At 53.5% G+C, this 27,340-nt stretch overlaps 11 protein-coding genes across 11 annotated transcripts; 2 read left to right on the top strand and 9 right to left on the bottom strand.

Annotated features, from left to right (window-relative positions):
• Positions 1 to 1,038: 1,038 nt before the first annotated feature.
• VTN49DRAFT_2191 (uncharacterized protein) lies at positions 1,039 to 1,720 on the bottom strand (the record flags this gene model as incomplete). The annotated part of the gene is made up of 3 exons (XM_069409889.1): positions 1,039 to 1,293; positions 1,352 to 1,455; positions 1,513 to 1,720. 3 exons carry the CDS (start codon positions 1,718 to 1,720, stop codon positions 1,039 to 1,041), a joined length of 567 nt encoding a protein of 188 aa, XP_069269948.1.
• A 1,091-nt stretch (positions 1,721 to 2,811) lies between these two features.
• Positions 2,812 to 4,026, bottom strand: VTN49DRAFT_2190 (uncharacterized protein; the record flags this gene model as incomplete). The annotated part of the gene is made up of 2 exons (XM_069409888.1): positions 2,812 to 2,841; positions 2,893 to 4,026. The coding sequence occupies 2 exons, from the start codon at positions 4,024 to 4,026 to the stop codon at positions 2,812 to 2,814; spliced, it is 1,164 nt and encodes a 387-aa protein (XP_069269947.1).
• Positions 4,027 to 4,491: 465 nt separating this feature from the next.
• On the bottom strand, positions 4,492 to 6,058 carry VTN49DRAFT_2189 (uncharacterized protein; the record flags this gene model as incomplete). Its single annotated transcript, XM_069409886.1, has 4 exons — positions 4,492 to 4,774; positions 4,825 to 5,077; positions 5,127 to 5,315; positions 5,395 to 6,058. 4 exons carry the CDS (start codon positions 6,056 to 6,058, stop codon positions 4,492 to 4,494), a joined length of 1,389 nt encoding a protein of 462 aa, XP_069269946.1.
• Positions 6,059 to 6,349: 291 nt separating this feature from the next.
• VTN49DRAFT_2188 (uncharacterized protein) lies at positions 6,350 to 7,985 on the top strand (the record flags this gene model as incomplete). The annotated part of the gene is made up of 5 exons (XM_069409885.1): positions 6,350 to 6,380; positions 6,440 to 6,460; positions 6,517 to 6,605; positions 6,658 to 6,895; positions 6,946 to 7,985. 5 exons carry the CDS (start codon positions 6,350 to 6,352, stop codon positions 7,983 to 7,985), a joined length of 1,419 nt encoding a protein of 472 aa, XP_069269945.1.
• Positions 7,986 to 8,718: 733 nt separating this feature from the next.
• Positions 8,719 to 12,114, bottom strand: VTN49DRAFT_2187 (uncharacterized protein; the record flags this gene model as incomplete). The annotated part of the gene is made up of 1 exon (XM_069409884.1): positions 8,719 to 12,114. The coding sequence occupies one exon, from the start codon at positions 12,112 to 12,114 to the stop codon at positions 8,719 to 8,721; it is 3,396 nt and encodes a 1,131-aa protein (XP_069269944.1).
• A 3,172-nt stretch (positions 12,115 to 15,286) lies between these two features.
• VTN49DRAFT_2186 (uncharacterized protein) lies at positions 15,287 to 15,628 on the bottom strand (the record flags this gene model as incomplete). The annotated part of the gene is made up of 2 exons (XM_069409883.1): positions 15,287 to 15,330; positions 15,394 to 15,628. 2 exons carry the CDS (start codon positions 15,626 to 15,628, stop codon positions 15,287 to 15,289), a joined length of 279 nt encoding a protein of 92 aa, XP_069269943.1.
• Positions 15,629 to 17,601: 1,973 nt separating this feature from the next.
• VTN49DRAFT_2185 (uncharacterized protein) lies at positions 17,602 to 18,729 on the bottom strand (the record flags this gene model as incomplete). Its single annotated transcript, XM_069409882.1, has 5 exons — positions 17,602 to 17,710; positions 17,764 to 18,002; positions 18,053 to 18,188; positions 18,252 to 18,636; positions 18,705 to 18,729. 5 exons carry the CDS (start codon positions 18,727 to 18,729, stop codon positions 17,602 to 17,604), a joined length of 894 nt encoding a protein of 297 aa, XP_069269942.1.
• A 333-nt stretch (positions 18,730 to 19,062) lies between these two features.
• Positions 19,063 to 19,326, bottom strand: VTN49DRAFT_2184 (uncharacterized protein; the record flags this gene model as incomplete). The annotated part of the gene is made up of 1 exon (XM_069409881.1): positions 19,063 to 19,326. The coding sequence occupies one exon, from the start codon at positions 19,324 to 19,326 to the stop codon at positions 19,063 to 19,065; it is 264 nt and encodes an 87-aa protein (XP_069269941.1).
• Positions 19,327 to 19,378: 52 nt separating this feature from the next.
• On the bottom strand, positions 19,379 to 22,671 carry VTN49DRAFT_2183 (uncharacterized protein; the record flags this gene model as incomplete). Its single annotated transcript, XM_069409880.1, has 2 exons — positions 19,379 to 22,376; positions 22,436 to 22,671. The coding sequence occupies 2 exons, from the start codon at positions 22,669 to 22,671 to the stop codon at positions 19,379 to 19,381; spliced, it is 3,234 nt and encodes a 1,077-aa protein (XP_069269940.1).
• Positions 22,672 to 23,419: 748 nt separating this feature from the next.
• On the top strand, positions 23,420 to 24,372 carry VTN49DRAFT_2182 (uncharacterized protein; the record flags this gene model as incomplete). Its single annotated transcript, XM_069409879.1, has 2 exons — positions 23,420 to 23,425; positions 23,500 to 24,372. 2 exons carry the CDS (start codon positions 23,420 to 23,422, stop codon positions 24,370 to 24,372), a joined length of 879 nt encoding a protein of 292 aa, XP_069269939.1.
• A 477-nt stretch (positions 24,373 to 24,849) lies between these two features.
• On the bottom strand, positions 24,850 to 27,150 carry VTN49DRAFT_2181 (uncharacterized protein; the record flags this gene model as incomplete). The annotated part of the gene is made up of 1 exon (XM_069409878.1): positions 24,850 to 27,150. The coding sequence occupies one exon, from the start codon at positions 27,148 to 27,150 to the stop codon at positions 24,850 to 24,852; it is 2,301 nt and encodes a 766-aa protein (XP_069269938.1).
• Positions 27,151 to 27,340: the final 190 nt, after the last annotated feature.

Raw genomic sequence — 27,340 nt, 5'->3', positions numbered from 1 at the left:
CTATGGATTTGCATCAGAGCGCGCTAGGGTTCCGGAATCCACTCTCAGGACAACTTCCGGCTGGGTCCAGGGACTCATTTTGATGACTTTGAGATTACGTTACGCGAGCATAAGTGTACTCTTGACGCCTGGCCAGCTCAGGTGTCAAAGATCACAATGGACTGCAGAAGGCGTATTGCCTTTTGCATACTCGAACAGAGGATTTGCCAAAGCCAAGGCAAACTCGGTACACTCATTTAAAAGCTCGGGAGATCTATGGAAAAATCTGTTTAATTTCGAAGACACTGTTCGTTCTCGTCGCCACCTCCGTTTCGACCTCAAAGCTCGTATCCTTCCGCGCAGATGAGATCATCCCATTCTTAGAACAATGGTGGAAGCAATATCCACCTTCAGATAGCTTTGTATGCCACGCGGATGCCCTCTTACATGCGCTGGAAGGGAGAAGAAGGCGGGGAGAACTGGTACCAAGTAAGACGGATCTCTGTGTTAGGAATCGGGGTTGCAGAGCGTGACAGGCTGTACAACTACGCCTGAGAAAGGTCTGAAGCGTGATGTAGAAGGAGTAGAATGTAGTGGAGTGAGTAGGATATAGTAGGATGTAGCAGGTTGTAGCAGCTGACCGCTGATCTCCGACACTGTCGGGCTCAGCTTTGTTAAATACATTGTGCGCTGACTAAGCAGCAACATAGCCCTATCTACATACACCCTAAACCCACAAGCCATTCTTAGCCTCGTAATCGCCTGGTATTGCGACAGCGTCGTAACACTCTGTCCGGTTTCCTTGAAGGCATACTAATTTGACCAAGGGGTCAAAAAAAGCAGAACCTTTCGAAACCCAAAGAATCCTAACGTGGAGCCGCTTACGGGTGCCTTGGAACCACAAACAGAGCCGCTTTGTAATTGAGACGCGTCCGACTCTGGGTTTCGTCCGTGATTTCTAACAGATTTCCTGTGGACAACCGCGCATAAGGATTAACAATGTGGTGGGTTATTGTATATTGATTTTGTTCAACAGAGGTATTGAGTTAATTGAAATTGTCAATGAGATATTGTGGACTGTAGTGACGTCTGATCCTCAGACAATTCCGTCAAAACAAATATGGCTCCCGATCCAGGATTCATGTACAACATCACTTTATCGGGTTCGATTTCCTCATAATATCCCTCCGACAATTGCGGGACTCCAGATAAATCTTTGTTGAATGCGTTCTCGCAAAGAGGAATGAAAACGCTTTCCTTTCGTAAGTTCACGGTCGTGTTGTGATTAAAATATACCACGGCCCAACGCCGATCCTACTGAGTAAGCCCAACCTCACATCCCACATCTATGAAACTCAATAGCAACACATACCCGAAGATTTGAAATGGACAGCATACGCGACAGGGATTCCACTTTCTTTGACAAGGAATCCCCTGCGTAGAATATGTTGCCGCGAACGTTTTCAGAGACTTCCGCTGACTCTCAGGTGCTTCTACCCGACAACCCAGGTATCATGGCTTTTATTTCACAACGGATTTTTTCTGCAGCCGGGGGAAGCTCCTTCGAACTCATTTCAAGAGATGTCGACTCCCGGGTCACGGAGGAAGTAAAAGACCTTGTCGGCCGATAATCGGAGGTCGCTGTGCAAGATGGGACCTCGAAGAACAACAGCAAGCACCGTTGGAAACTTGGGACAGTAGCATAAAAAAAGGGAAGAGGGGCACGGGAAATTGTCATCATTGAACTCCAGAGATGGAGGCCTGAGGCACTGAGGCTAATGGAGGGGCAAGGCGGACAGGAAATGATTTGGGCATGGCTCCAACTATCTCACATCGGATATAACCGGGTCTTCTGTTTACCAACAGTTTCTTTGAAGCCTAAGGTATCAGAAGGGCCAAGACATGACTAACCGTTTCTAGAAGCATTCGGGACATGCCGGCTATCAGGACACCCAAATGAACCCCACTCAGTAGCAAAATTAGTCCCATTATGCTCAAACTTGGCGCCCTACAAGTACGGTCAGTTAACTCCCAGTTGGATTAGGTGTGCGTTGACTAATCCGATCAGTGGGTGGGTATTATGAGGGGTGTCCCGAATGCTGCGAAGAAACCGCCTATTTACTCGGAGGCCCCCCTCCCCACTTAGCGCGTAATGTAGTACTTGCTACGAGCAAAACTAGGTTAACCGAGAACAATGTTGAACCCCGATTTTAGCTGCGGGTCATCGCAGGAAACGAAAAAGAAACGTTTGCATATAAGCTCTGCAATTGGGCGGGAACAGACAAGGCGCAAAACCGGATATGGTTTTCGCCCGGATGGACAGTACTGTACATAACCTATCGTCTGACATTGCTGTCTGAGCGTTCGTTCCGAGATGGCAATTGGTAGTTTTTGCGGAAAGATGGACAGACCGACAGAGGAATGTCTCTGAGGGAAGGTTGTGTCCACGTATCCATGCAAGATCTCCCAATATCAGGGCGAGGAGTACGAATAGCCGATGCTGACCGCCAGACTTGGACAAGAGGGTCAATCCTGTTGAATACAGCTCGGTTGGTCATGCATGGAAGGGCGACAAGAATGGACGGAGACACCGCATCGAAACTAGATTGAATGCTCCCTTGCTTGTACGGTAGCCCATCATTGTATCCAGAGTACTGAAGTATCCGATTCATCTATGAATCCATTAACGAGTTGCGAGGAACTTGACATGTACATAGTAAAAAAAAAAGTGTATCAGCACGCCTTTATCAAAACACCATTAACGCCTATCCGCGATCATTTCCTGTACAGTCACATATATCTCATGCTCGAATTCGATGTGTATATGTAGGATCATCGAATCATATGCCCCATCTTCCCAATCTATCCCGAGTCAGCTTAAACCGACAACCTGGAGCAGATGTCTCAACTCACCTTGGTCTGCAAATACCCCTCGATCTCCGCGCTTCGAATCCCCTTCTTCCCGCCCGTCCGCCACGCCAACGGGATCATTGGCACACGCTCCTTGACGCGCACCTCCCGATTCGGCCCTTCGACGGCACGTACCTTGTCCGGATTGTTTGTGAGCAGCCGAATTCCCTCCGGATATGCATCGACGCCGAGCCCCAAGTCGACCAGCATCGCCGTGGCCAGCCCGTAGCTCCGCGCATCAGCTGGATGCCGCAGCAGGAGGTTCGCCTCGACCGTGTCCGAGCCGAGGTCCTGCAAGTTGTACGCCTTGAGCTTCTCGCCGAGACCGATCCCGCGGCCTTCCTGCCGGAGGTAGATGATCACCCCGCCGGGGGGCTTGGAAGCTGGTGTTGTGGTGTCGGCCGAGGCGGAGTCGGTTCCCGTCGACATCAGTCGCGCGGCTTCGTCGAGTTGCTCGCCGCAGTCGCAGCGCGCGGACCATGCCGTTTCACCCGTGTAACATTCGGAATGAATGCGCACGAGCGGTGGTTGCCGGTCCTCCTCTTCTTCCGCGCCTTGCCCGCTACCGCCCTCCGCCGACTCATCGTACCAACTGCTCGTCCGGCCCGGATGTAATCTTCCCACATACGCCCCGCGAATCATCCGATCCATCTCCGTCTCTCCCTCCCGCACGCGGTCCAAACTCCGTGATCGGATCTTATTCCCAAACACAATGGCCAGATGCTCCTTGTCATCTACATCGTTGTGATACAGGTGCAGAAACATCTCTGCGCCCGTCGTCGTCGGGATCCGTGCACGCACAATACATTCCACGTGCGGCAACCGGTCAAGCAGTTTCGGTCCCTTGATCTGATCTGACGATGATGTCTCCAGGGACACCGGCGGCACCGATACCGGCACCGGCGGCTGCGGAATCATTGTGCCGCCCGGCGTCGCCGGCGGAGTGATGGTCGGAGAGATAATGGAGCCCGGAAGCGCCGGTGTTCTTGTACCGGTAGTCTGCGGTTCGTCATGGTGTTCTTCCCGTAGTTGTTCTTGTTCTTGTTCTTGTTGCTGCTGCTGCTCTTGCGGCACGGGTGTCGTGCCGACGGACCGAGGCGGCGATATTATGGCTGGGAAACTCTGCTGCTCCGCCATGATCGACTGGAGATTCAATTATATGAACGTTAACGGAGCGCGAAGAGAAGGACTATGCAAGTTCAAAAATTCAATCGTCGCAATTGTTGGAATTTTGATTGATTCTCCCCTCAGGCCATGCGGGGAACGACATCGGAGTCATATGAAGTACTTTGTCGCTCTCCGAACCCGAACTGTGGGTTGTAGCTGAATTTAGTAATTAGTCAGCCAGAGGATAAATTATGCCACCACGCCGGTGTGATTACGGACGGATTTTTAAGGACTCTGGAAGGTTCAATACGTTTCATGACTCATGATCCTCCCAAAAATTTTTCATTCTAAACGTCATATAAACCAACTAGAGGTATCTACCTGTGAGGGAAAAACTCGAGTCATGCGCAAACCACCCAAACCCTAACACCGCGAATAAAACCACCCCAACTCCAAATCACCAAACTCCAAAGTGTAAAACAAAGAATCAACCGACTATTTCGATGGAATCTCCAAGACAAACCGCTTGTCCACTTCCATCTCCTTGTCATCTTCCTCTCCTTCAAACTTGAGTCGGTAGACGTCTTTCTTCGCGCCCATGACCTCGGCGCGGTAGAACGTCGTAGTGTCCGGATACCGAGCAAGCACCTGCTTCCCCACGGGGAACGTCGGCAATTGCGCTCCAACTTGAGGAATTGGAATGAGTGATGCCGCGGTGGTCCGGTACACGGCACCTTGTTCGCCATTTTCGTTTGGTTCGGGGTCTTGGACATCGTACCTGCGACGTGTCAGTATCGAAACTGCGGTAAAGTGGAGTGAGTTGAATACCGTCTCTTGCTTCCCTCGCCGCTGATGCCCTTAATAATGCACTGAATGCCTTCCCCTTCGACGCCCTGCTTGTTCTTGTTATGCTTAAAGACCACTTCGGCGCCGACCACGAGTTGGCCGGTCCGTTCGGCTGCAGTGCCCTTGACACCATCCCCCCCGTCTTCTCCTTTGGCAGTCCCGCCGTCGCGAGCGTGGCCCGAGCTGGACACGCTCGAGCTGCGATTCGCGCTGCTCTTGACGCGAGTGAATTTGCCTAGATATTTGTTAGAAACATTCGAGTCGAATTCGACGTTTGATCATACCAGTCTTTGGCGCGGACGCAGGCCGACTCAGAGCTTCTGCTTCTGAAGCCGAGCGCAGCGCCGTTAGGAGTCCAATGTTCTTGATGACATCGCTGGGCTCTTCTTGCAGGACAGCCTTTTCTTCCTCGCTCAGTTTCAGCAGCTGACGATACCAACTATCTAACTGATTGATCTCTTCCAATGTAGGTTCTAGAACATGGTCAGCTCCAAATCAACTTATTATTTGATGTGTAGATAGAGTTCATGCATAATCTGGGACAATACTTACTATTTCCCTCCCGCGCAATCTTCTCATTCAACGCCGCAATCTGCTCACTTAAAGCTTTCTGCTTATCATGCTTCTCCTTGGCCTTACGTAGGTCCTGAATGATCTTGTTCCAAATATCCGTCTCCTCGTTGGCCGCCAGTCCATAATCCCTGTCTCTGACAGGTGGACCGCGAGGCCGATTGCGCGACATATTGGCTAATACAGACGTGGAAACCAATGAATCCTGCTGCGATGACGGCGCTGGTGAAGAACCCACAGACAATGACACCGGAGGAGTGGCTCCGTCCCCTTGCTTTCGCCTCTGAATATCAAGGGCCTCCCACTCAAATGCCGAGACCACTTCCGCCGGACCCTGGCTGCGGGTGCGGCGGCTGTTATACCCCCGGGCAGCTGCTAGATGGGAGCTAGAAGCCGATGTATGCTTCCCTTGCCGTTGTTGCTTTTCCGGAGTGGCCGCGCCAGGCCGGACTTGTTCGTAAGGCGAAGAACCTGAAGCAACAGCCGACGGGCTCTCCGCCGTCGACGACCCTTGTCGTCGCCGGTGACTAGTACTATGTTCGCTTCCGACTCCGCGGGAGTGGGAGCGGGCGCGGATGCTGTGGCTGAGCCCGGGGTTTGGTGTGGCTGGTGTGGCTGGTGAGGATTCATCCACGTGATTTTCCATTTTCAGTACGGAAAGGAGGGATCGACCCGGCTGATTGGGCTAGGGCTCAGGGCTTGTGGTCCAAGCGGGCTACCGACGTCAATGGCGGGGAGGGACAGAGCAGCTGGAAGATCAACCAAATTGCCAACAATTTGTCGCTCTTGTTCGACAGGTCGATTTTATTTTGAGTTTTGAGAATTGTGAAAGTTGGTACAGATATTCCTTTTTGGGGCAATTGATCTGAAGACAGGGAAAAAACGAGGATTTTCACGGAATCACTGACATAATAGCTTGGTCAGAGCTCTGGTCAAGATGCAGGTTCCTCTGATCCGATTGCAATGTGGTATGTTCCCTCCAAAAACACGGAAAGGAACGTCGAACAATCACTAACAAGCTTCACAGGCGTGAACAGCTATGACTGGGGTGCGCGAAATCTGACAAAAGAATCCACGATGGCGAAAGCTGACAGCCACCGACAGGAAAGGTTGGCCAACAGTCGGCAGCAGCGAAATACGCCGCAGCCACCGCCAGCGACTTTGCCATTGAAGACGAGAAGCCGTACGCAGAAGTAGGTTTATTTAGTTCCTGTACCATATTAACAGTATGCTGAATGGGTTCAGCTATGGATGGGCACACACCCCTCTCTCCCCTCCAAAGATGTCGTGACGCAACGTACGCTGCTCGACCTCGTTGAGGATAACCAGGCGCTGCTCGGCCGTGAAATTGCGGAGCGATATGGCCGAAAGCTGCCATTCTTGTTCAAGGTGCTGTCCATCCGCAAGGCGTTGAGTATTCAGGCGCATCCGAATAAGAAGTTGGCAGAGCAACTGCATGCGCAGGATCCGCGAAACTACCCAGGTATTTCTGCCCATATTAAATTTGCTGACATCCTCGATTAACTATGGTAGATTCAAACCACAAGCCTGAGATGACCATCGCCATCACGCCTTTCGAAGGTCTGTGTGGCTTCCGTCCGCTCAGGGAGATTGTGCACTTCCTCAAGACAGTTGCGCCGCTGCGTGCACTAGTTGGAGAGGAAGCTGCACAGCAATTTGAGCAGGCCATTGCGGGGAAGGAGGAGTCGGAAGATGCCGAGACTGTCGCCAGCAACAAGGAAGCTCTCCGAAAGATCTTCACCTCTCTCATGGAGTCCCCCGCGGAGGGAGTTACCGCTGCCGCGCAGGACCTCGTCGCAGAAGCCGAGCGCGACCCGAGTGCCTTCGCAGGAGGCGTCAAGCCAAACGCCACCGAAGAGCAGGCCGTAGGTGAAGGCGAAGCTAAAAGCGAAGGCGCTTCCTCCATGGCGGAGCTCGTTACGCGTCTTAATGGGCAATTCCCCAACGACATCGGCCTCTTCGTCCTCTTTTTCCTCAACTACGTTACCCTCTCCCCCGGCGAAGCCATGTTCCTCAAAGCCGACGACATCCACGCTTACATCTCGGGCGATATTATCGAATGCATGGCCTCCTCCGACAACGTTGTGCGGGCAGGCTTCACGCCGAAATTCAAAGACGTCTCCACTCTCACCCGCATGCTCACTTACTCCTACGCCCCCATCTCCGAGCAGAAAATGACCCCGACGGAATACCCCTACGCCACGCTTAACATGCCTGCCTACATCAGCGGCTCCGCAGCGGTGCTCTACAACCCGCCCATCGAGGAATTCGCCGTTGTCAAGACGGACCTCAACAAGACTGGGGCAAAAGTCACCTTTGATCCTGTCCCCGGCCCCAGTATCATCATCTGTACGAGTGGTGAAAAGGGAACGATTAGTGTCGGACCGGCAAAGAAGGAGGAGATTCGTCCAGGTTATGTGTTCTTTTTGGGTGCGGATGCGGAATGCGTAATTGAAAATCAGGCGGATGAGCCGTTGGTCACGTTTAAGGCATTTTGCGAGCTGGAGCCGCCTGCGAGTGGTGATGGGGAGGGGGTACCGAATGGGAACTGATAAGCACTTTCTATTATATATTACATATATTATATATACAGCCGATATAGGATCTAATGCATTAGGAAATAGGGCTGATTTGAATAGGTGCATATGACGATAACGAATCATCCCTGATGGGGTTCAGTATAGTAATAACACCATTTATATGTTCACAATCAATCAATTGATTAATCAATAATATATATCATTCCATCAGATTTCCAGATTTGGATCCAGCTCCATCTCACCTGGAGAGAGAATGACAACAATTCACCGTACATGATGCAGGAAAGACAGAGTTAGTCACCCGGACTGTCCTTTTTTTTGATACATGATGATGATGATGACGATGTAGACCTGAGTAAGATCAAGCCCGACATGACCGACAGACAGTGGGAAAAAAAAAAAAAAAAAAAAAAAAAAACAAAAGAAGGGAGATGAATGCATTGTACAGGATTAAAAAAATCAGAGAGTAATAAAAAGGATGTATATCGACAAAAAGGAAAAAAAAAAAAAAGGCCATGCACTGGGTATCCTTCGAAACAAATAGACACTGTGATTAACAAAGTGAGTCGAACAAAAAAATGAATGAAGGGGAAATGACAACGCCTACAATCATGCAGTCAGAGATGATGCAATAGTAGTCCATGTAAAAAGGAAATAAAGGAAAAGATGGCCCGAATCCAAATGACCAGCCGGGCTGAAATGACTCATGCTTTTTGGTTATAAAAAGGGCGGCAGTTGGAGGATGTCACCGCTCATCGTTCGAGTGGGAGCGCTCCGACGACAGCGCCCGCCGGAGGACCGAATGCCCCAGCTGCCGGAAGATGCTGCTGCGGCCGGTCCGCAGGCCGTCAAATTCGCAAGGCTGCGCGGGGACGGGTTCTTCTTTGGAGATCTTGCAGAACAGCGTCGAAAAGAGGAACTGGTCGCCGCTCGTGTCGTAAAGCGGCAGGTAGCGGTATCCTTGCGACAGGCTGCTGAGCTTGGCCGTGAAGGTGGCCAGCTGCATCGCGTGGTTGGCGCCCGCGGCGCGCCCGTCCGGGGAGGTCCAGACCGTCCAGCGCACAAAGATCAGTTCCGGGTACTTGGTCTCGACCGTGAACCGGAACTGCTCGTTGAACATAGGGCTGTAGCCGTTGCTGTGCTCGATGCGAGTGCGCCGGCGGTGCGGCAGCCCCAGACCAAACACACCGTGGCGTGGGGACACGTTGACGCCGCCGTCGCCAACTGCAAAGCACTGCCCGCGATCGTCTGCGCCGTAAACTTCCACTTCGATGTACGGGTTGATGTTATCCTCGGGATCCATCGATCGCGGCCGAGGCAGCTGCTGCGCCGAGATGACCTCCACCGAGAACCGCACCAGCATCTTGTCCGACGCCGCCGATCGCTTGCCACCACGCGCCTCCATTGGCGAGCTCGGCCGACGCATGCTCTCCGGCTTGAGGACGAAGCCCGTGCGGTCTGTTCCCGCTGCAAACATGGCTTGGTTCATCTGCATCCCGGTATCATAGGTCTGCCAATTGAGGGCCACCATCTGCACGCCACCCCGCCAAAAAGCGATGGGATCAAAGTTCGACGACCGCAGACGAAAACCGGACGGGTACACCCGCGTCAAGAAGCGCTTGTTGTGGGCTTCCATGAGCTGCCGCTGCTCCGAATCGCGAGTGATGCTCTCGTACGATCGTTCCGCGAACGAAAACACGTGGTTGAATAGCCGGCTTTCCGGCGCCGAGAAGCTGTTCCACTTGTAGCCACGTGTGTAGACGCCCAAGTCGGACAGCGGCTTCGTGATCTTACTGCGCTGCCGCCGTTTCCGCTCGCGTTTGGCCGCCGTGATCAACGCACTGTCGCTGTCCTCGGTGGCGCTACTCATGCTGGTTGTCGTCGCTGACCGTCGGCCCGGCCCCCAGGTGGACGAACCCGCATCCACGTTGGGCGCCACAGTCGGCGGACTGGAGAGCGACGGGCCGGCGGTCGATGTCTCAGAACCCGTGTTACGAATGAACGGTGAACTCATGCTCCGCTTGCGACCGTGGAACGAGGTCGTCGTCGTGGTCGTCGTCGTCCCGTCTCCTCCGAGACGGGGCCCAGCAGTGGAGACTCCTAGCGGATGCTGAGGGTCATCGCACGTCTTGACCTTAACCAAGATGCGATGCTTCAGCTCCTCGGGCGATGGAAGGATGCCGCAGTTGGTGAGCAGCGGCTCGGTCACCAACTGCTCTCCAAACGTTTCCTTCATGATCTTGACCATGGCCAACTGCTGTTCCGGACTGCAATGGACCTCAAGAGAGAGAATCAATGGCAAGTCCGTTGTGACAAACGCATAGCGTTGGATCACCGTAATACAGTCGGCAAAGAGCACGCTGGTCGTCATGGTCCGCCCGTGCGACACGATCGGCCGCCCGTCAGCGCCATCCCAGCAGTCAATCTCCACGCAGCGGCATCCTTGCTGCAGAGCCGTGATGTAAGCCTCCGTACTGGACGCGCCTGCGACCTGCCGGCCGAGCAGATATGTGTTGTGGGAACTGGAGATAAAGTACTCGTTCAAGGGACGGTCGAAGCGGGATTTCGGCGCATGAGAGGCATAGATGCCGTTGGTGTCGGAGTGAAGAAATGCTGAAAACGCTTCGCAGCTCATGCGCGGCTCAGATGCTGCGTCCAAAGTGTCCGGTGTGGTGCCTTGGGTTCGGGTCCGAGTCCGGCGCACGAATCGCTCAAATATGGAGGTCCAGAGCTCTTTGTTGTTCTCAACGTCCTCCTTCTGGACATCTCGAAGAAAGTCCAGAAACTCAGACAACGTAAGCCCTTCCTTGGCATCGCTTGCCAAGCCCCGGTAGATGCGCTTGATGTCCTTACGATCTTTGAGCCGCGCGATGAAATCTTTGAATTCGGCGAATGTGAGAAGGCCCTTACCGCCCACATCCGCCTTGGCAAACTGTGCGCGCAGCATGTGTTTGGAGCAGTTGATATGCAGACTCTGACATACCGACTCGACCGTGGCGAGATCCAGTGCCTCGACTTCCCCAGGCCGAAGACCCCGCGGATACCGTCTAACGATCTCTCGCTGCCAGTGAGCCCGCAGTACGGCCTCGCTCTGATTTGACCCAGCCAGACCGGCCATCATGCCAATCCGGTAGCGGGAGACATGTTCGAGCGTCGTTGTCCACAATTCTTGCGTGTAGTCGTCCGGCGTAATGAGATGCAGAGTTTTGACGGGACGGCCCTTGGACCGGTCGGGATCAGCAAAGATGATGGTGATCCATCGGTTTTCGAGCTCCGCTGGCACATGATGCTCCTCACGGTAATTGCGTGCATCCGAACCGACGCGGACCTCCTTGATATCGTCGATATAGAAGCGCTTGGCCGGATTGTCCGGGTCCCAGCGTACTTTGGCGGCATCGGAATCAAAGAAAAACCGGACTTGTTTTCGCTTCTTGCGGGTCACTTTGGTCAGGACGGTCCCTCGCTGCAGCACCGAGTCAACTTTCGGCGCCACAGCCACTTCGCGAGAATACAACAAAGGTGAGGGGCCGTCGCTGGTCATGCTGGTCGCTTCGGAGCCGCACAGGGAATCAAAGGGGTCATTTTCTTCATCATCGACGCTCGAGTCCATTGTGCTCTCTCGCGAAGTGAACGGGTGCGCCTTGCTATCGCTGCGCCGTCGCATGATCACGGGCCCTGAGCTGCGATCACGCTTGTCATGGTGCGAGGCCGATGTTCGTCGCCGGGCAAGCTTGCTCGCCGCACCACGCGAGATGCGCCGGATCAAGCCCGGGCCCTTGAGGGAAGACGCCAATGGCTCGCTGGACGGCTCCCATGGCACAGCCGTGTCGTCGGGTGACTCGTCCAATTCCGACGGAATGCCATTGACCGAACCGAAGCGGCTCCGTGGACTGTCCACCGGGCCCAGAAGCGGAGTGCCAGCGGGACTGGATGTAGTCGACATGGAGGCGCGAGGCCCCGTCGTCATTTCGGATGAGGAACGGGTAGCGGAGGGAGGAGCGGCCATCGCAGTAGTGGCCGAATTTAAAGAGGAGGAGGTGGATGAAAGCGGCAGAGTAGTCCGGGAGGAGCAAGGCTGGCCCTCGCCATGGTGAACAACGCCTGATAGAGCGGCAGATAGAGACGAGGCTGCAGAAGCCATATTTTCAAGGTCACCACAGACCGATGGCGACCACGATGGCCCGTGCCGAACCTCTTCAGTCACCCGGACAGGGTCAAGGGACGAATTGAAGCAGGTCGGAGAGAGCGGCAAGACGCGGAAAGTAATGCAATTGGATAAGGGAACGTGAGTTTACTCTTTTGGGTGAGAATTGTCAAGAAACCAGTCCGCACGGCGACGATGAATGTAGATTAGCGGTTTGATAGCTGCATCTTGGCCAGCCTCTATGCAGTAGAAAATGCGGAGAGGTCCAGTTGAAATACTTTTTAAGCTCTACCGGAGAGCGTGCGCACGAGGATCTTCCCAAGCAGGAATAGCTCACAGGAGACTGCGCGACGGATCGTAAAAATAATGGCGGCGTTTCAATTGCGGAGGAATGAGCCGCGTTCGTTTTATTTTTTTTTTTTTTGCCCTTTCGCGCCAGGGTCTTCACCGGCGACTTCCTGTTCTTCCTTCCTGCTGCCGAGGGCGCTGCAGGATGGTGGTATCGGCGGCTCCTCCGAGCGGACCGGCCCTTGTCTCGGTTCCGGGCGTAGTGTCACTTCCCTCTTGATGGTAACGACGACCTGTTTGAAATTGTTTTGTTTCCCTTGTCGTCGATCAGCCGTGACGGGGGGTGACCACGAGGCTCCCGCTTAGCTGCACGTAATGCGGGTAGGGCCAGGAGGGGCCAATGGGTCCCAGAAGCTGTGGTGAGGGGAGCAGGACCGGCAGAAGCTCAGTGACAGGCACTTATGCAGGTCAGACGACGGACCGTGCAACGGTTGGACCGGGTCGTCCCTCAAACCCGGTCTAGCATGCGCGAGGGTACGGTAGGAGTGGGACGACGTAATTAATGCACGGCCAGGATGGGCTGAGGAGACGGATGGAGTTTTGCGGCTTGATGCCAACGCAGCAAGTCTATGCACGTCAGCCAAAGCGGAAAGGCCGCATTGACAGGAAGCGAACCGAAATGATGTATTTTTCGGCAGAGGGTTCCGTGATGCGACCAGGATTTTTTATTCTGCCGCCCTTGATTTCGATGGTGTTCGATGACGACAATTTCGGTATCGCGAGACGAACGGGTGTACCAGAGCGATTGGTCCTTGATGATGAATAATTGTATGGTTTTTTTTTTTTCTTTTCTGTTCTCTAGAAATTAGGGCAATCCAGGTAATTCCAGCACTCGTCCTGCAAGTCGATGCGCCGGTGGTCGACGGCGCCGAGGGCCTAAGAATGCGAATGGTGTATAGTCGCTTTTGGAAAACCCACGAACAGGCTCGGCATGCAGGGACACGAAAAGGAGGGGAAAACAAAGGAAAGAGATTCCGATCTTTTGTCTCAAACAAAAGATGCCTGGTCGTAGCGAGCAACACTAGGAATTTTTTCTGTTCGTGTTGGCACTTTTTAGGTGGGATGCCGGAGATCTGGGAACACGATATTCTTGCCAAGCTCCAGGCCGGAAAAAGGGAGGGTCAAGTCAAAAAAAGAAGTCGTTATTAGTGATTAAAAAAAAGAAGGAACAGAAACGGCGGTGGAGATGCCCGTCGCCCAAAGCGGATTTCCAGAATTCCTGGATCAACTTCTTCTTCTGATCATTCCTGCTCGAGTCTAGCGGTGTCCATTAGTATGAGTCAGAATAAGCTGAGCACAAACTCAACAAAGCCCCGAGATTGAGCATCGCGTACCCGACACTGCGGTCCGTGGCTGAATGATACCGTTACCCGTATTGCGCAATACGGTATGGTATTGTGACGATCGATTCGGGGAGGGCCAACCAGAGTGCAGGCAGCACTGGATGTCCCGAAGCAGAAAGAGGAGATTCTTATCGAGAACGGCTGTTGAAGAGAGGGAATCTTATTTGATATTTATTTCCTCGAGGCCGACGAGTCTAATAATGAAACGCTTTCATTCATAACCGCACTATCCGCTAGCGGGGATTCCCGTAAGTTCAGTGATGGCCGTGTTATTATGTATGTCATTCTTCACGGAGCAAATCATGGCCCACTGCAGGGCGGCCACTGATGTCGATGATTTGATTTTGCGCACTCCGGCGGTTACCCTCCTAGGCAAATAATCTGTACCCAAGCACTCCGGGTGTTGAGCCTTCTCTCAGGCCGTCATTTCATGGTGGTGCTTGGATGCCGTGCGGGTTGGTCTGGTTCTGACGATTACAGTGTAGAGGACGGAGTACTCGGACAACGCACGAAACACTGCCCTCCTTGCCAGGGCTGACCGGCAGACAGGGGAAGACCGCAGGGCTGGGAACAAGTCACATGACTCCGTATCACGTAATCCATGCCATCCAATCCAACAATTGGGCAAGGCAGGAACGGCGAAACAAACGTGCTGCCAGATTGGGCGATCAGTGGACCAAGAATGGGGGGAAGAAAAAGGGGGCAGAGTACTGTAATCAAAACTCAACAAGCAGATCGAAATGCTGGGGTCGAATCACAGAGCGTGCGAGGCCGCGTTATTCTCCGACCTGAAACGAGCGCCTAATCCGCTGAAGATCAGGTCAGCAACAGGGTGCATGGGCGGTGATGTTGGCCATGACAGCCGCGTAATCGCCCAAGCGGCGAGCGGGCAGCACGGTAGCCATGTACCATCCGAGTCATGCTCCGAGTTTGTTGGCTACGGGTGGTTGCAGAACACGATAGGCTAGAATAGGTATCTCAAGGCAAACATGGATGGATACGGAGTACATGCATTCAATATCCGCCTCATAAGATGATCCGCAGTCGACAGGGCAGCAATGGAGATGGGAGACTGGGGGAATATCAACGGCGGTATGCACTTGTACAGTATTGCCCGACCGAATCTCACGATGGCTTGCAGGGATGACAAGCTCAGGATAACACGCGAGCCACAAGTCGGGGCTTGATCCGACAATGTACTCGCTTGCCGACCGAATTACGTCAGTCTGCGTTTCAGATGCGCTGGAGTCGTTGGACTGCGCTGACAGTGCGACAATGAACCTACCATCCGCCAGGCTCATGGTTGATTACTCAATATAAGGCGGGCGATTGGATCGACTTGATGGTCGCTCCAGAAAATGAAGAATGGCGGTCAGAGACTGAGAAAGAGCAAGCGATCATCAACTCCCGGAACGCGCAGGGCATGGGAGCAACGCCTCGTTACCGTACTGAATCTTGATCGCCTTCGATCAACTAATTTAGTACAGAATGTCGCTGGCGTCCGTGCGGAGTCCCTGCCGGTCTACACTGCCGAACAAAAATCAAGAAACACCAGCAGTAGAGCACAGGCATGTTTGTCACAGACTTTTGCAGTTTATCAATTCGCCTATCAACTGCTTGCGTTCCCATCGCTTATCATCGGTCAGCCAAGCACCACCACATGCTGACATGGCATCATCTTTTTCACCGCGGTGACGGAGTTTGCTGAGTGGTTGTTTTGCCTGGTCGGTGATGAGCGTGCGCGATGCGACGCGGTGTACATAATATCCGATGGCGCGTGACTCGCCAGGTGGTGTTGGCGATAGGCTGACTTTTGACATCTGCTTGGTAAGGTACCTGAGAAGGAGGCGCGGGGAACGCCGTTAAGTTACTGCTGTACCGTCGGGCGTCTATCTTTCTACCGTAAAAGATCAGGCCCCCCCCCCGGATATGCCACCAAGGGATGAAGAAACATGCCCCCCCGGCCCGCTGCAATAAACTCTCAAAAAGAGGGGGGAAATCCAGTGATTGGCGGTGTGAAACATAGTAGTCAAGCGCATTGTTTTTTCCCACCCCGCAGGCGCCGAACAAAGACCGTTTTTGCTGAGTAAGAGCTGACGAATCTCCAGTCAAGACAGGGCTTGTCTTGGCAAGAATGCACGATGACGACGGACGACTGCCCGTCAGGGAGGAGGAGCGATGGATATGACATCATCGACTGACGATGATCCTGTCTGAGCGCGGTATCGGTAACTCCCATACTGACTTTTTGGTATTTTTGGTAATTTACCGTCCAGAGCTTCGGTTTGACTTTTTTGGCAACCCATCAGGCTACACTGTTGCATCAGTGCGCTCGTGTTTTGCTCACAAGGGAGTCGATTCTGCAGCCCTAGCGGTGGAATCACACGATGATCCTGTCCGAAATTCCCCAGCCCGATGTCTTGAGCCCACTCGAACCGGTGAAGAAAAGAACTTCCCAGCGGGACGGATCCGTCTGCGCCACTCCCACCAGTTCCGGCAAATGCTTGAGCTGTCATTGACAGCTATGTCAATAGTATGATATATGATACGTTACCTAAATGAGAAGATCTCTCGGATACTTCCGTCCGTCTGAATAACGAGAAAAAAAAGATCGATCGAAGACCGCGATAACCTCGGAGAATTGTTTAGATCCACGACTGAGATAGCCCTCCTGTATGGATTGCGGCTCTGTCGGTCTGCAAAATATCTCCAACAAAATGTTGATTCGACAAACAACACGTGGCTACCAACATTGCATCCTACCCTGGTAAGACTACGTGATCAACTAGAGGTCAGGTCCAGGCATTAAGGGTGATAATAACCGACGCTACTGTCTACAAGTCCTCGTATGAGGATTAGAAATTCGCAAGCCAAGAAAGAATTGACTTTGCAACCCCAGATCCCTCCCTTATCCCTGCACCCTTAAGAACGGAATGATCGTAATGGTCAATTTTTCTGCAACTAGGAAAATGATTCTTGGATGGCAAATGCAGGGGGACGAAAAAGAAAATCGCAAAAGCTCTACGGAGTACTTAATTCCGTTTAACTTGCTCACGGAAGTAACATTTCATCTATGTCCGGAGCTGAACGCATGAGTCAGTTTAAGACCCTCCCTGCAGCCTCAAAACCCACGATTGGTCTTTCCAACCCCGTTGATACTTGACGGAATGATGCAGGGAGCTGATTGATGAAGCAAAAAAAAACATATAACCGGCTTAAAGCAATGCCGAATGGACCGAATCTCCCGACTTTCCGAGTTGACGGAAACGGGGAGATTTTACTTTTCAGATCTCCGAGGAGCGGGACACCGCCCCCCAGCTCGATAGCAAAAAAAAAAATCTAGAACTCTTCTATTGATCCGTCAAAGGGAGCGACTAATCTACAAGCGGAATGAAAGACAGCTTGGCAGCCTACAGAGCCGAGGCGTGAACGGTTTCACTATTCTACATGCGGAATGGGAAAGAGAAGGGACTCAAGTGTCAAGGGTGGATATATCGGTTCCCTTGCATGCCGGGCCACATCATCATTGTCAAGTGGTGAGCTGAAAAAGGGGGGCTGAGCCCTGAAGCTTGGTTTACTGCGGTAGTGATTGATTGTAGTAGATCTCATACTTTTTGTCTCAGAATTAGTGCTGCTTAAGGTAGGACGGGATGTCGAAAGGCGTACGGAGTACGCAATGTAGAGTTCCCAACCTCGGCTATGTACGATCTCGGATTCTAAGGACCTAGCTGGATGGATATCACAATGGAAAGAAGTCTAATCAGGTCGCGATATTTTGTACGTATCATCAGCCCTATGACGACACTCGAGGCGCATATTTCGCAGCAGCCGCATCAAAGAATGCACTCTTCTCTTCCAAATCACGCAACAACGCGTGGGATGGCTGAACCGTCCGCAACCGCCTAGCAATCCGTTAGCTCACTGCTCCCCGGAAAGAGAAGAAAGGGTTTCATACGAGATCAGCTCCTCCGTATTCTTCCCGCTTAGGACGTTCAACACTATTGTGTTCGCAATCAGCTGCGCATCATCAGGATACTTCTCAATCGCTGCCGACAGAGCCGCCTCAGCCTCAGGGAGTCGGCCCAGGTGCAGCTCAGCAACGGCCTGGCCGACAATGGACAGCGGTGCCGTAGTGTTGGGATTCGAGGCGAGTTCCTCGTAGACGTAGTATGCGGACTGGTACTTTTCTCCACCCTGCAATTATCAGCCTCGACGCTCGATTCATCGGGAGGGACTATACATACCACGCGCATCCCAACCCACGATTCCGCAATGTTAATCAGTAGCGAATCTTGCGCCCAGCGCTTCGCCGCATTGACCTCCTTAACAGCGAGATCGACCCGGTTGGTTTGGAGATGGATTTGCACAATCAGGGCAACCCTGGATTCATCACCTTCAGAAACCAGTTCTCCCCCAAAAGTGACAGGGGAAGAGACAGCTTACGCCTCAAGGTTATTTTGATGCTTCGCCAGCAACGCCAACGCCTCGTCCGTATGCCCCTGCGCCGTCAACACCGTCCCTGCAAGGACCTGCACGGTGCCATTTTCCGCATGCTTCTCTGCCAGCGTCCGGGCCAGCCCGAGCGCCGCCTCTGTTTCGCCCGCCGTCTGCTGTGCCAGGGCCTTCACCGCTGCAAGGTCCGGCGTGTTCTCTGCCTCATCGTCCGAGATCGAGTCCAGCACCTCCCGTGTCTGGCCCAGTGCAACCTGAGCACGTAGTTTCAGTACGCGCGCCGGTAGTGCGTTCTCCGACGAGAGCGCAGATGTGTCGAAGTCGATTACTTGTTGGTATTGGCCCTGGTGGAAGGCGTTGTGAATGTTGACGAGCTCTGAATTTCAATCGTTGCTCCCTGTCAGCGCCTGACGTGCTTCCGCTACTAGAATGATTGAGCCATACCTCCTTCTGCTGAAAATGGATCCATTGTGTCAAGATTTCGTGAATATCGTCCTCAAAGATGAACTGCATTCCTCTAGAAATGCCAGGTCTCGACAAGTGGTCGTTGAGCTAGGCTGCTTACTAAGCACCAGCGGCAGATCGGATGAGAGACACCACATAGCGAAACACTGTCACGTACCGTGACAATGAGCATCATTAGGGATACGGCTACGAATCGCTATTTGCTATGCAGATTGGAGTTTAAATTCCGATGTTGGCGTGTTCTGCTATCATAATCTCATATTCTAATAATATCGATCTCGTACTTCACACCCGCAATATCTGCCCCGGTACAATTCATGCCCAGCGCGTCTATAAGTCATACTCTGCCGCAGCTATCCATGCCACCACCGACGTCGTACTTCGACGTGGCTATATTTGAACTGATCGGTGCCGGAGACTGGCGCCGACCGGCTCCGGCATTCGCAGCCTTTGAGCCGAGAAGTGCTAAGCTGGGCAAGAGGCTCGACCTGGCACTTGTCGATGGATCAACCTCGGCAGACTCCTGTAAGATCTTTCGCAGACTCGATATGCGTGCTTGGGTTACCTGTTGACTTGCGGCCTGATAGTGCTGGCCGGTCATAAACAAGTCGCGAACGTCGAGTCTGAATATCCATGTATACTGGAAAAACAATTCAATCGTAATTCCCACCCACTTGACTGGCAAAAGCCGTCGACACACTGCGTGCATCGTCATCATCTAGACCATGCCCGGCGCCCCGAGGGCCACGGGTGCTGCCACCAAAGATGCTGTTGCCATCGTTCATCGTCTTGTACCCGTCCCGGCTACCGGACTCCACATAGCGCTTGAGTCGGTCTGACTGCGACAGACTCGGTGGCTTACTCACGTCGTTGATGCTCAGGCCCGCCAAGCTGACTCCACCGCCTCGCCCATCGACAACGCTACCGGTGACGTCTGACTCGGTCGCCGCCACCGACTCGCCGGCAACACTCGGCGCACCCTTGCCCCGCACGCCGTTGGACCGGCGAGCTCCGGGCAGGGACGGCCAGGCCTCGGCAAAGTTCTGGAACATCGGCGGGTAGCCGGACGGAACGTTGACGCCCCCGACTGCCGAGGAATGCACCGACGAGACATCGTCGGGGATATAGCCAACAACAGAGCCAGAATCGGTGTACTCGTTGTGACGCGTACCGTTCCGGTGACCACCCATGGGACCGCTCGTAGGCGGAGCATGATGGTATGGCATCTGGAACCGTTGAGGGCCCCGATACGCCTGCTTGGGGCGGCTGAACTGGATGAGAGACTCTTGCAGGTTGTTCAGCGGACCTTCGACAAGGCACCGCTGCTCCTTGAAATGGAGCAGTAGGTAGCTCCACAGCGGGTGCTTCGACAGCACCTTGGGATTGCCCAAGATCACTAGGCCATACTTGGCGCGGGTCAGCGCCACGTTGAGACGGCGAGGGTCGCTCAGGAAACCAATGCCCTGGTGGTCGTTGGAGCGCACGCAGGAGAGAACAATAAAGTCCTTCTCCCGACCCTGGAATGCATCAACGGACGCAACCTCGACTTCTTTGTAGTACTCCTTCTTAAAGGTGCCAGTGGCCTGCATCGAGGATACAATGTAGCTCCGCTGCCCTTCGTACGGCGTGATAATGCCGATATCCTTTGGGCGAACACCAGCTTTGAAGAATCGGGTGACGATCTTCTCCACATTGGCTGCCTCCGTCCGGTTCAAGTACGACGTCCCTGACGCGGAAATCTCCTCAGTGCCAAGGTTGGCCCAGAACATCATTGGGTTCTCTGCCACCGGCCACGGGAAGTCCACATCGTCGCGCAGACGGTCGGCCATGGTCACACCGTTCTGAAGCGTACCCTCGTAGAACATGTTCGAGGGGAATGCAGACAGGCAGGGATGCATACGATATTGGACATTGAGACGGATCGGAGAGCAACCGAGAATGACCAGCCGCTCAAATAGGGACTGGTTCAGCCCTGCCTTGGCTGCCTTTTTGTTCATGATGACCGGTCCCAGCTGCTGATGATCGCCGACCAACACGACCTGCTTGCATCCAAGCACCAGAGGGATCATGCACTCAGGCTCGGCCGACTGGGTGGACTCGTCGATCAGGACTGTCCGGAATCTGAACTTGGCGAGACGAGGATCACCGGCACCGACGCAGGTGCAGCAGATGACGTCCGCATTGCTGAGAATCTCACGCTCCGCAGCGCGCACAAGCTGCTTGTATTTTTTCTCATCCTGGCTGGACAGCTCGCCCAGTTCGGCCTTGAGCTGGTTCAGCTTCACCAGCTCAATGTTGCCATCGTACATGCGGACCTGCTCATGCAGGGACAGGAAGCGGACCGGCGACTCAACATCCTCGCGGGACTTCGCTGTGACACGCACCGTCTTAAGACCAGTCCGATGGATGCGCTCGCACAGCTGGTCGACGGCGACGTTGGAAGGGGCGCACACCAGCACCTGACCTCCATTGATCTTGGCAAGGTGGTAGATGATGGTCGCCGACGTGACCGTCTTACCCGTACCGGGAGGGCCCTGAATCAGGCTTAGCGGTTTCTGCAGCACGCTCTTAACCGCGTTGACCTGACTGCCGTTCAGCTCAGGTAGACCTGGCACGCTGAATTTGGTCGGCATCTGCGTCTTCATGGGTGCAGCGGCAACTTCATGGCCCAGAAGACGATGGAAAATGTAGCCCGACACACTCATCTCGTCAACGGCAAAGGTCTTCATGGCAAGCTGCATCCGATCAAACGAGGTAGCCTTCCAGACGTAATCCACCGAGAAGTTGTGCGTGCACTCAGTGGGAACGGATTTGTGATCGCCCTTGGTTCTCAACTCAAGAGTAACTTCGTCTGACTGGTTATTGGGCACTTTGATCACGTATCCCACCCCTTCCCACTTGGGCCGCAGCTCGCCGTTGTACCGGAGGCGCATCTCATCACCGACCGCCAGTTTCACGTCGCCCATTTCCAGCTTTGGAAGGATAAAGCTTGCCAGGTGCTTATTATTCAGACCCAGATCCCAGCGGACGACCAGGTTGTCCTGCGACTGGGCTTCTTTCAACTTGCGGTCATAATCGGCTTCCATCTTGACCAGCGGACCGAAGACGTTCTGATACTGATACGCGTCATCGTATCTCAACAGCACAGGCGCTGGCTCGTCATCGACGCTGTTCGCCTTCTCCAAATCTGCAACGGTGGCATTGGCGTTTTCTTTCCACATTTCTTCCAGCCGTGCAATCATTTGTGGGCTCAGGTGGCGCGCGCGGAGCTGCTCCTGATCCGAAGGTGCCGCAACTAGCCACGGAAGGAAGGACCGGTCCTCGATGAGCGGTTGCCAACGTGATGTATCCCAGTTCATATCTTTGGACGAGGGCATGGCGGCACACGGTTGCCGGCAAAGCAGGACGACGACCGTATCCGATTTGGCGGGGATGAATCCCAAAAGGAACACATTTTTGGTGCCGCAGTTGTAGCATTCCAGGATGGTATCACCGAGAGACGAGTCGGGATGTAGCTGCACCTCCTTGTGGCGTGCGCGGACGAGGTGCGTCACAATATGGGAAGACGAGGTGTTGCCGCGGGCACTGCAGAACCACTTGTTGCAGGTCAGGCACCTGACGACTGTACTTGGGTTGTGGATGCCGCAGTATCTAGGCACAAATTCAGTTAGCGTACATGCAGGACCCGGTTCTCCGACGCTGCAACTTACGCGCACGCATGAGGCGGAAGCTCTTTCTCCTCCTCCGCCTTTTTCTTTTGCTGGCTGTTTCCGGTCGGCGCACTGGCCAGGCTAGCGAGGTCGTCGTCGTCGAGACCGTCCAAGTCATCATCATCGTCATGTCGGCGTCGACGGGTACCCAGGACGCTCTCGTCCGGATCGACTGTCGACAGGCCATCGTCGGCGTTTAGCGTCGAAGCGGAGTCGGAAACTCTTTGGTTACTCATGGTGTCGATTCGTCAAGGTGTCCTAACGGACCCCGCGTGGAAGCTACTTGGAGCAAGTGTCGGATTTCGAAACCGTTGGTAAACCGCCTCAGCCTGGTGAAATCATGCAGGGCTTCGGCCGGCAGATATACTTGATAGCGAGGGAGTATATTCGTCGTTGGGGTCAGTGCAGTCCCGACAGAGTGGTACTCCTGCACAAAAGGTAAAAATCGTCGAAGCGGGGAACGATAGTAAAAACCGAAAGCAATGATAATCCCGCTGAACACAGCAGTTGAGCTGATCTGCTGGATTCAGCGCAAGCAACGAGAACAACGGAGAAGTTGAGTCCGCTCTTTGCACGCAAGGAGCGTCCCCGAGTCGGAGATACAAAAGAGCAAAAAAGCTCTCCACAGGCCAGAGCCGACTGCGATAGCAGGGCTGCCCTTGAAATTTCAGCTCCGGAACAAGTTTCGAAATATCGGGAAATTTTTGGTGACGGATTTTGGCCAATCAGAATGCAGATGTATCATTCTGAGAAAGCCCTTGGCGTTAAATGGCCGCCACACTTGAATTTCAATTTCATGGATCCGGTAAAATTGAAGTTCCAACCTTAATGCCAGTTGACTTGTTCATTGTCGCTCCGCCGACTAGTTTATCTCGGCATCGGATTGGCTGCAAAGATCCAAACTGGCAGAAAAAAAAGTACATCACCTCCAGCATTCAGGTTGAAGCTGTCGAGATAACATATCGTCGACAAGATTGAGCAATCATGTTGGTAAGTAGATGTTAATAATCAACACTTCGTCTAGAAGGTGCGCTGCAAGAATTTCATGCTCACAATCATCCCAGCGCCGACAAGCACGGGAGCGCCGCGATTACATCTATCGCAAAGCGCTGCAGCTGCGCGATGCAGCAATTGCAGAGAAGCGTGCAAAACTTAAGGCTTCTCTGGCATCGGGGAAGCCACTTGAGAAGTCGATCGCAAACGACACACGCCTGCGTGAGGATTTCAAGTACGATGAGTCGAAGGAAGAGAACGATGTGATGGACGTCGATGACGAGTATGCGGTGACCTCGGGGTTAGTTGATCCTCGACCACTCGTGACGACGTCCCGCTCGCCGTCCGCGCGACTTAGCACGTTCGCTAAAGAGATCCGCTTGCTGCTGCCGACATCAATCCGGCTGAACCGAGGAAATCTGGTTATGGGAGATTTGGTCTCGAGCGCTAACGCTGCGGCACTCACGGATATGGTGCTTCTGCACGAGCACCGCGGTACGCCGACAGCTATCACCATCTCGCATCTGCCGCATGGTCCGACCGCGAGCTTCTCGCTGCACAACGTCGTCCTGCGAGCGGATATCCCCAATGCCGCGCGCGGCACCGTTTCGGAGAGCTACCCGCATCTCATCTTTGAAGGGTTTACGACGAAGCTCGGCAAGCGGGTGGTTCAGATTCTCAAGCATCTGTTCCCGCCGCGGGAGCCTGGCAAGGTGGGAAACAGGGTCGTCACATTCGTGAACCGAGACGATAGCATCGAGGTCCGGCACCATGTCTTTGTCCGCACAGGGTATCAGGAAGTGGAGCTGGCGGAGGTCGGACCGCGCATGACGATGCGTCTGTTTGAGATCCGCGGTGGCACGCTGGAGAAGAATTCTGCTGGTGATGTCGAGTGGGCACTGACCCAGTACACGCGCACAAGTCGGAAGAAGAATTATCTGTAATGGGCTGTATGGGACGAGTTCGGATGATCTATACCCATGGAGTGCTGGAAAAGTTTATTTTCTGGGCGATTGATGTCTCAACGATACATTGGTCACGGCGTTTTGGAGTTGGCATGTTGTACTGTTAGAGCAACCAATATGATCTGATAAATATACCATTGCTATGCAAAATTACGTTCATTACTTTCGAAGAAGACTCCGCCCATTCTGGCTCCAAGGGCTGCGTAAAGCATTGTTGTGGTCGAGCATGAGTCCAGCTCAGTGTTGGGAGCGGATATAACAGAAGATCAATATATATTACAACCCATGTTATGGCCGACTCGTAACAATCCAGGAAAGAGAAGTCAGGAGGCCATGACAGAGCAGATCCGATTGTAATCAATTTAGTTATCTTCCCATCTAGCGGCCCTTGTTTGTATTGAACCCAATGAAGTTGCCTGAAATCGTGCACTAGTTCTATCTGAGTCGACGAGGGACTCAAATGCCTTTGGCAGCTTTCACAAACGCCCGGATCTTGTCAAGGTCCTGCTCGCCGTCCGTTTCTACGCCACTGCTGACGTCGACGCCCACAATCTTTGACCTTACATCACCCAGACGACCGACGACGACATCAGCCACATTGTCCGGATTCAGGCCACCGGCGAGGATGATGCGCGCGCCATCATCGTTCTGTAGCTGTTTCACAACAGCCGACTGGTCGAGGAGCTCGCCGGACCCGCCAGAACCGGAGTCGAGAAGCGGAAGTGCGTGGTATCCTTGACGAGACAAACCAGGCTCGCCAACGCTGAATTTCCGGATGACCGGCACCGGGATCAGCCGAGCCCACTCTACTGGCTCCGAGCCGTGCAGCTGAACAACGTCCAGGTCCAGCTTGCGTTGCTGCTCGAGAATGTATGATAGGCTTTGGCCGGCAAATACACCTACAAGCAGGGCACGAGTAGGATGGCGTAGAACTCTTGTCGTATGGTCAAAGTATCCCGTAGAGGACTCTTGCGTGTGTGACGTTGGAAGAGGCTGCGGCGAGGGACGCGGCGTAGTTTTGACAACTTGCGAAATCTTCAACGCAACTTCATCAGACACTCGCCTCTTGCGACCTTCGACCTGTATAATCCCAATCAGATCTGCACCAGCCTCGATCGCAGCACGGGCAGCCTCTGGTGATCGAGTACCGCAGATCTTGATCAACGGTGGCTGCGAAACAGTATCTTTCTTGACATCCTTATCCCCGCCTAGCAGCTCGGACACAAACACAGCGGTATCTTTGGCACGCATGAGAGCCTCGCCCACAAGGATGGCTTTCACGCCGTCCTTCTGGTACGCCTCAACATCCTTGCGGCCAAATATTCCACTCAGCGCACAAACGATGGTAGTTTCTGGAACAAGGTCCATAAGACGACTGGTAGTGTTCAAGTCGACCTCGAAGCTGGTTAGGTCACGGTTATTGACTCCAATTACACGCGCACCGAGGTCCACTGCAATCTTCATTTCTTCGGAGGTGTTGACTTCTACCAACGGCTCCATTCCCAAACTGAGAGAATACTTGTAGAGTCTTGTCAAAAGTTCTTTGCTCAGCATTTTAACAATCAACAGCACCGTATCGGCCCCAGCCAGGCGTGCTTCCAGGATCTGATATTCGTCAAAGATGAACTCTTTGCGGAGAACCGCAGGCCGGTTCGGCAGACCTTCGAGGCTCTGGCGAACAGCACGAAGGTCGTCAATGCTTCCTTTAAACCACTCCGGTTCAGTCAGAACCGAGATGACACTGGCACCGGCTGCGGCGTATTTCCTGGCTTGAGCGGGCGCACAAACGGAAGCTGCGATGATTCCCTTGGACGGCGACGCTCGCTTAATCTCTGCCATCAGGGACAGATTGTATGGTGATTGTCGCAGGCGGTCGGGGAAAGACACCAGAGGCGGCGCGATGCCGAGGTCGTACGCAGCCTGGAGGTCTTCCGGAGTTTGAGAAGGGACCAACTTTTGGGCTTCTACCGCAGCCTTTCGGTGCGCATAGATCTTCTCCAGGATGGACTGTTTCTTCCCGGACTTGCTGTTGGACGCATCTGGTGCTGTCGTGCCTCTGACGGGCACTTCCTTCCCACGCTGATTCTCTTCCCAGGTACCACCACGTAGTTCAAGGAAATTTCGAAACATTTTGCGGCCATGTTCAGTAAGGATGCTTTCCGGATGGAATTGTACCCCCTCTACAGTCAGTGTCTTGTGCCGCACGCCCATGATGACCCGTCTTCCGTTCTCGCTACCCAGTTCGGTCCACGAGGATACCTCTAGCGTGTCGGGAACCGTCGAGTTCGTTCCTGCGAGTGAATGGTACCGGGTGACATTCAGCGTGGGCGGTAGCCCTGTGTATACCCCTTTTGAGTCATGCTTGAGCACTGATGTCTTTCCATGCAGGATCTCTCCTGTCACGTCTACCTTCCCTCCAAAGGACGATATGATACATTGGTGACCCATGCATACTCCCAGGATTGGAATTTTGCCGCTGAAATACTCAATTGCCTCCTTGCTGATTCCCGCATCGGTGTCTGGATGCCCTGGCCCAGGACTGACTACCAGTTGCGTGGGCTTCAGGGCGATCAATTCCTCGAGGGTAATCTGGTCATTTCGGTAGACTGTCACGGAAGCGCCTTCCAACACCAAGTACTGATAGACGTTCCAGGTAAACGAGTCATAGTTATCGATCAACACGACGTTGGAAGCCGTGTCGATTTTCTCCGACTTGGTCGGGTGGTGAGGCGAGTAGTCAACCAAGCCGTTCTCCATTTTGAAAGCCGGTCGTCCAATATCCGAAAGCGGCGTTGTCCGAATTGTATTTGACTGGACCGGCGATTCAGCACTCCTGCGAGATTTGGTTGAATTTCCCAGTCCACCGCAGGTGCTGATATGCTTTTTGCTCATCCACTGCGGGGAGTCTTGGAGTCATAGTCGATGCTTTGCTGGAGATCATACGCTA

The sequence above is a fragment of the Thermomyces lanuginosus genome, assembly GCF_041956635.1.
Source record: "Thermomyces lanuginosus strain ATCC 200065 unplaced genomic scaffold VTN49scaffold_24, whole genome shotgun sequence".
NCBI lineage: Eukaryota > Fungi > Ascomycota > Eurotiomycetes > Eurotiales > Trichocomaceae > Thermomyces > Thermomyces lanuginosus.
This window is presented reverse-complemented; position numbering and strand designations above follow the sequence as displayed.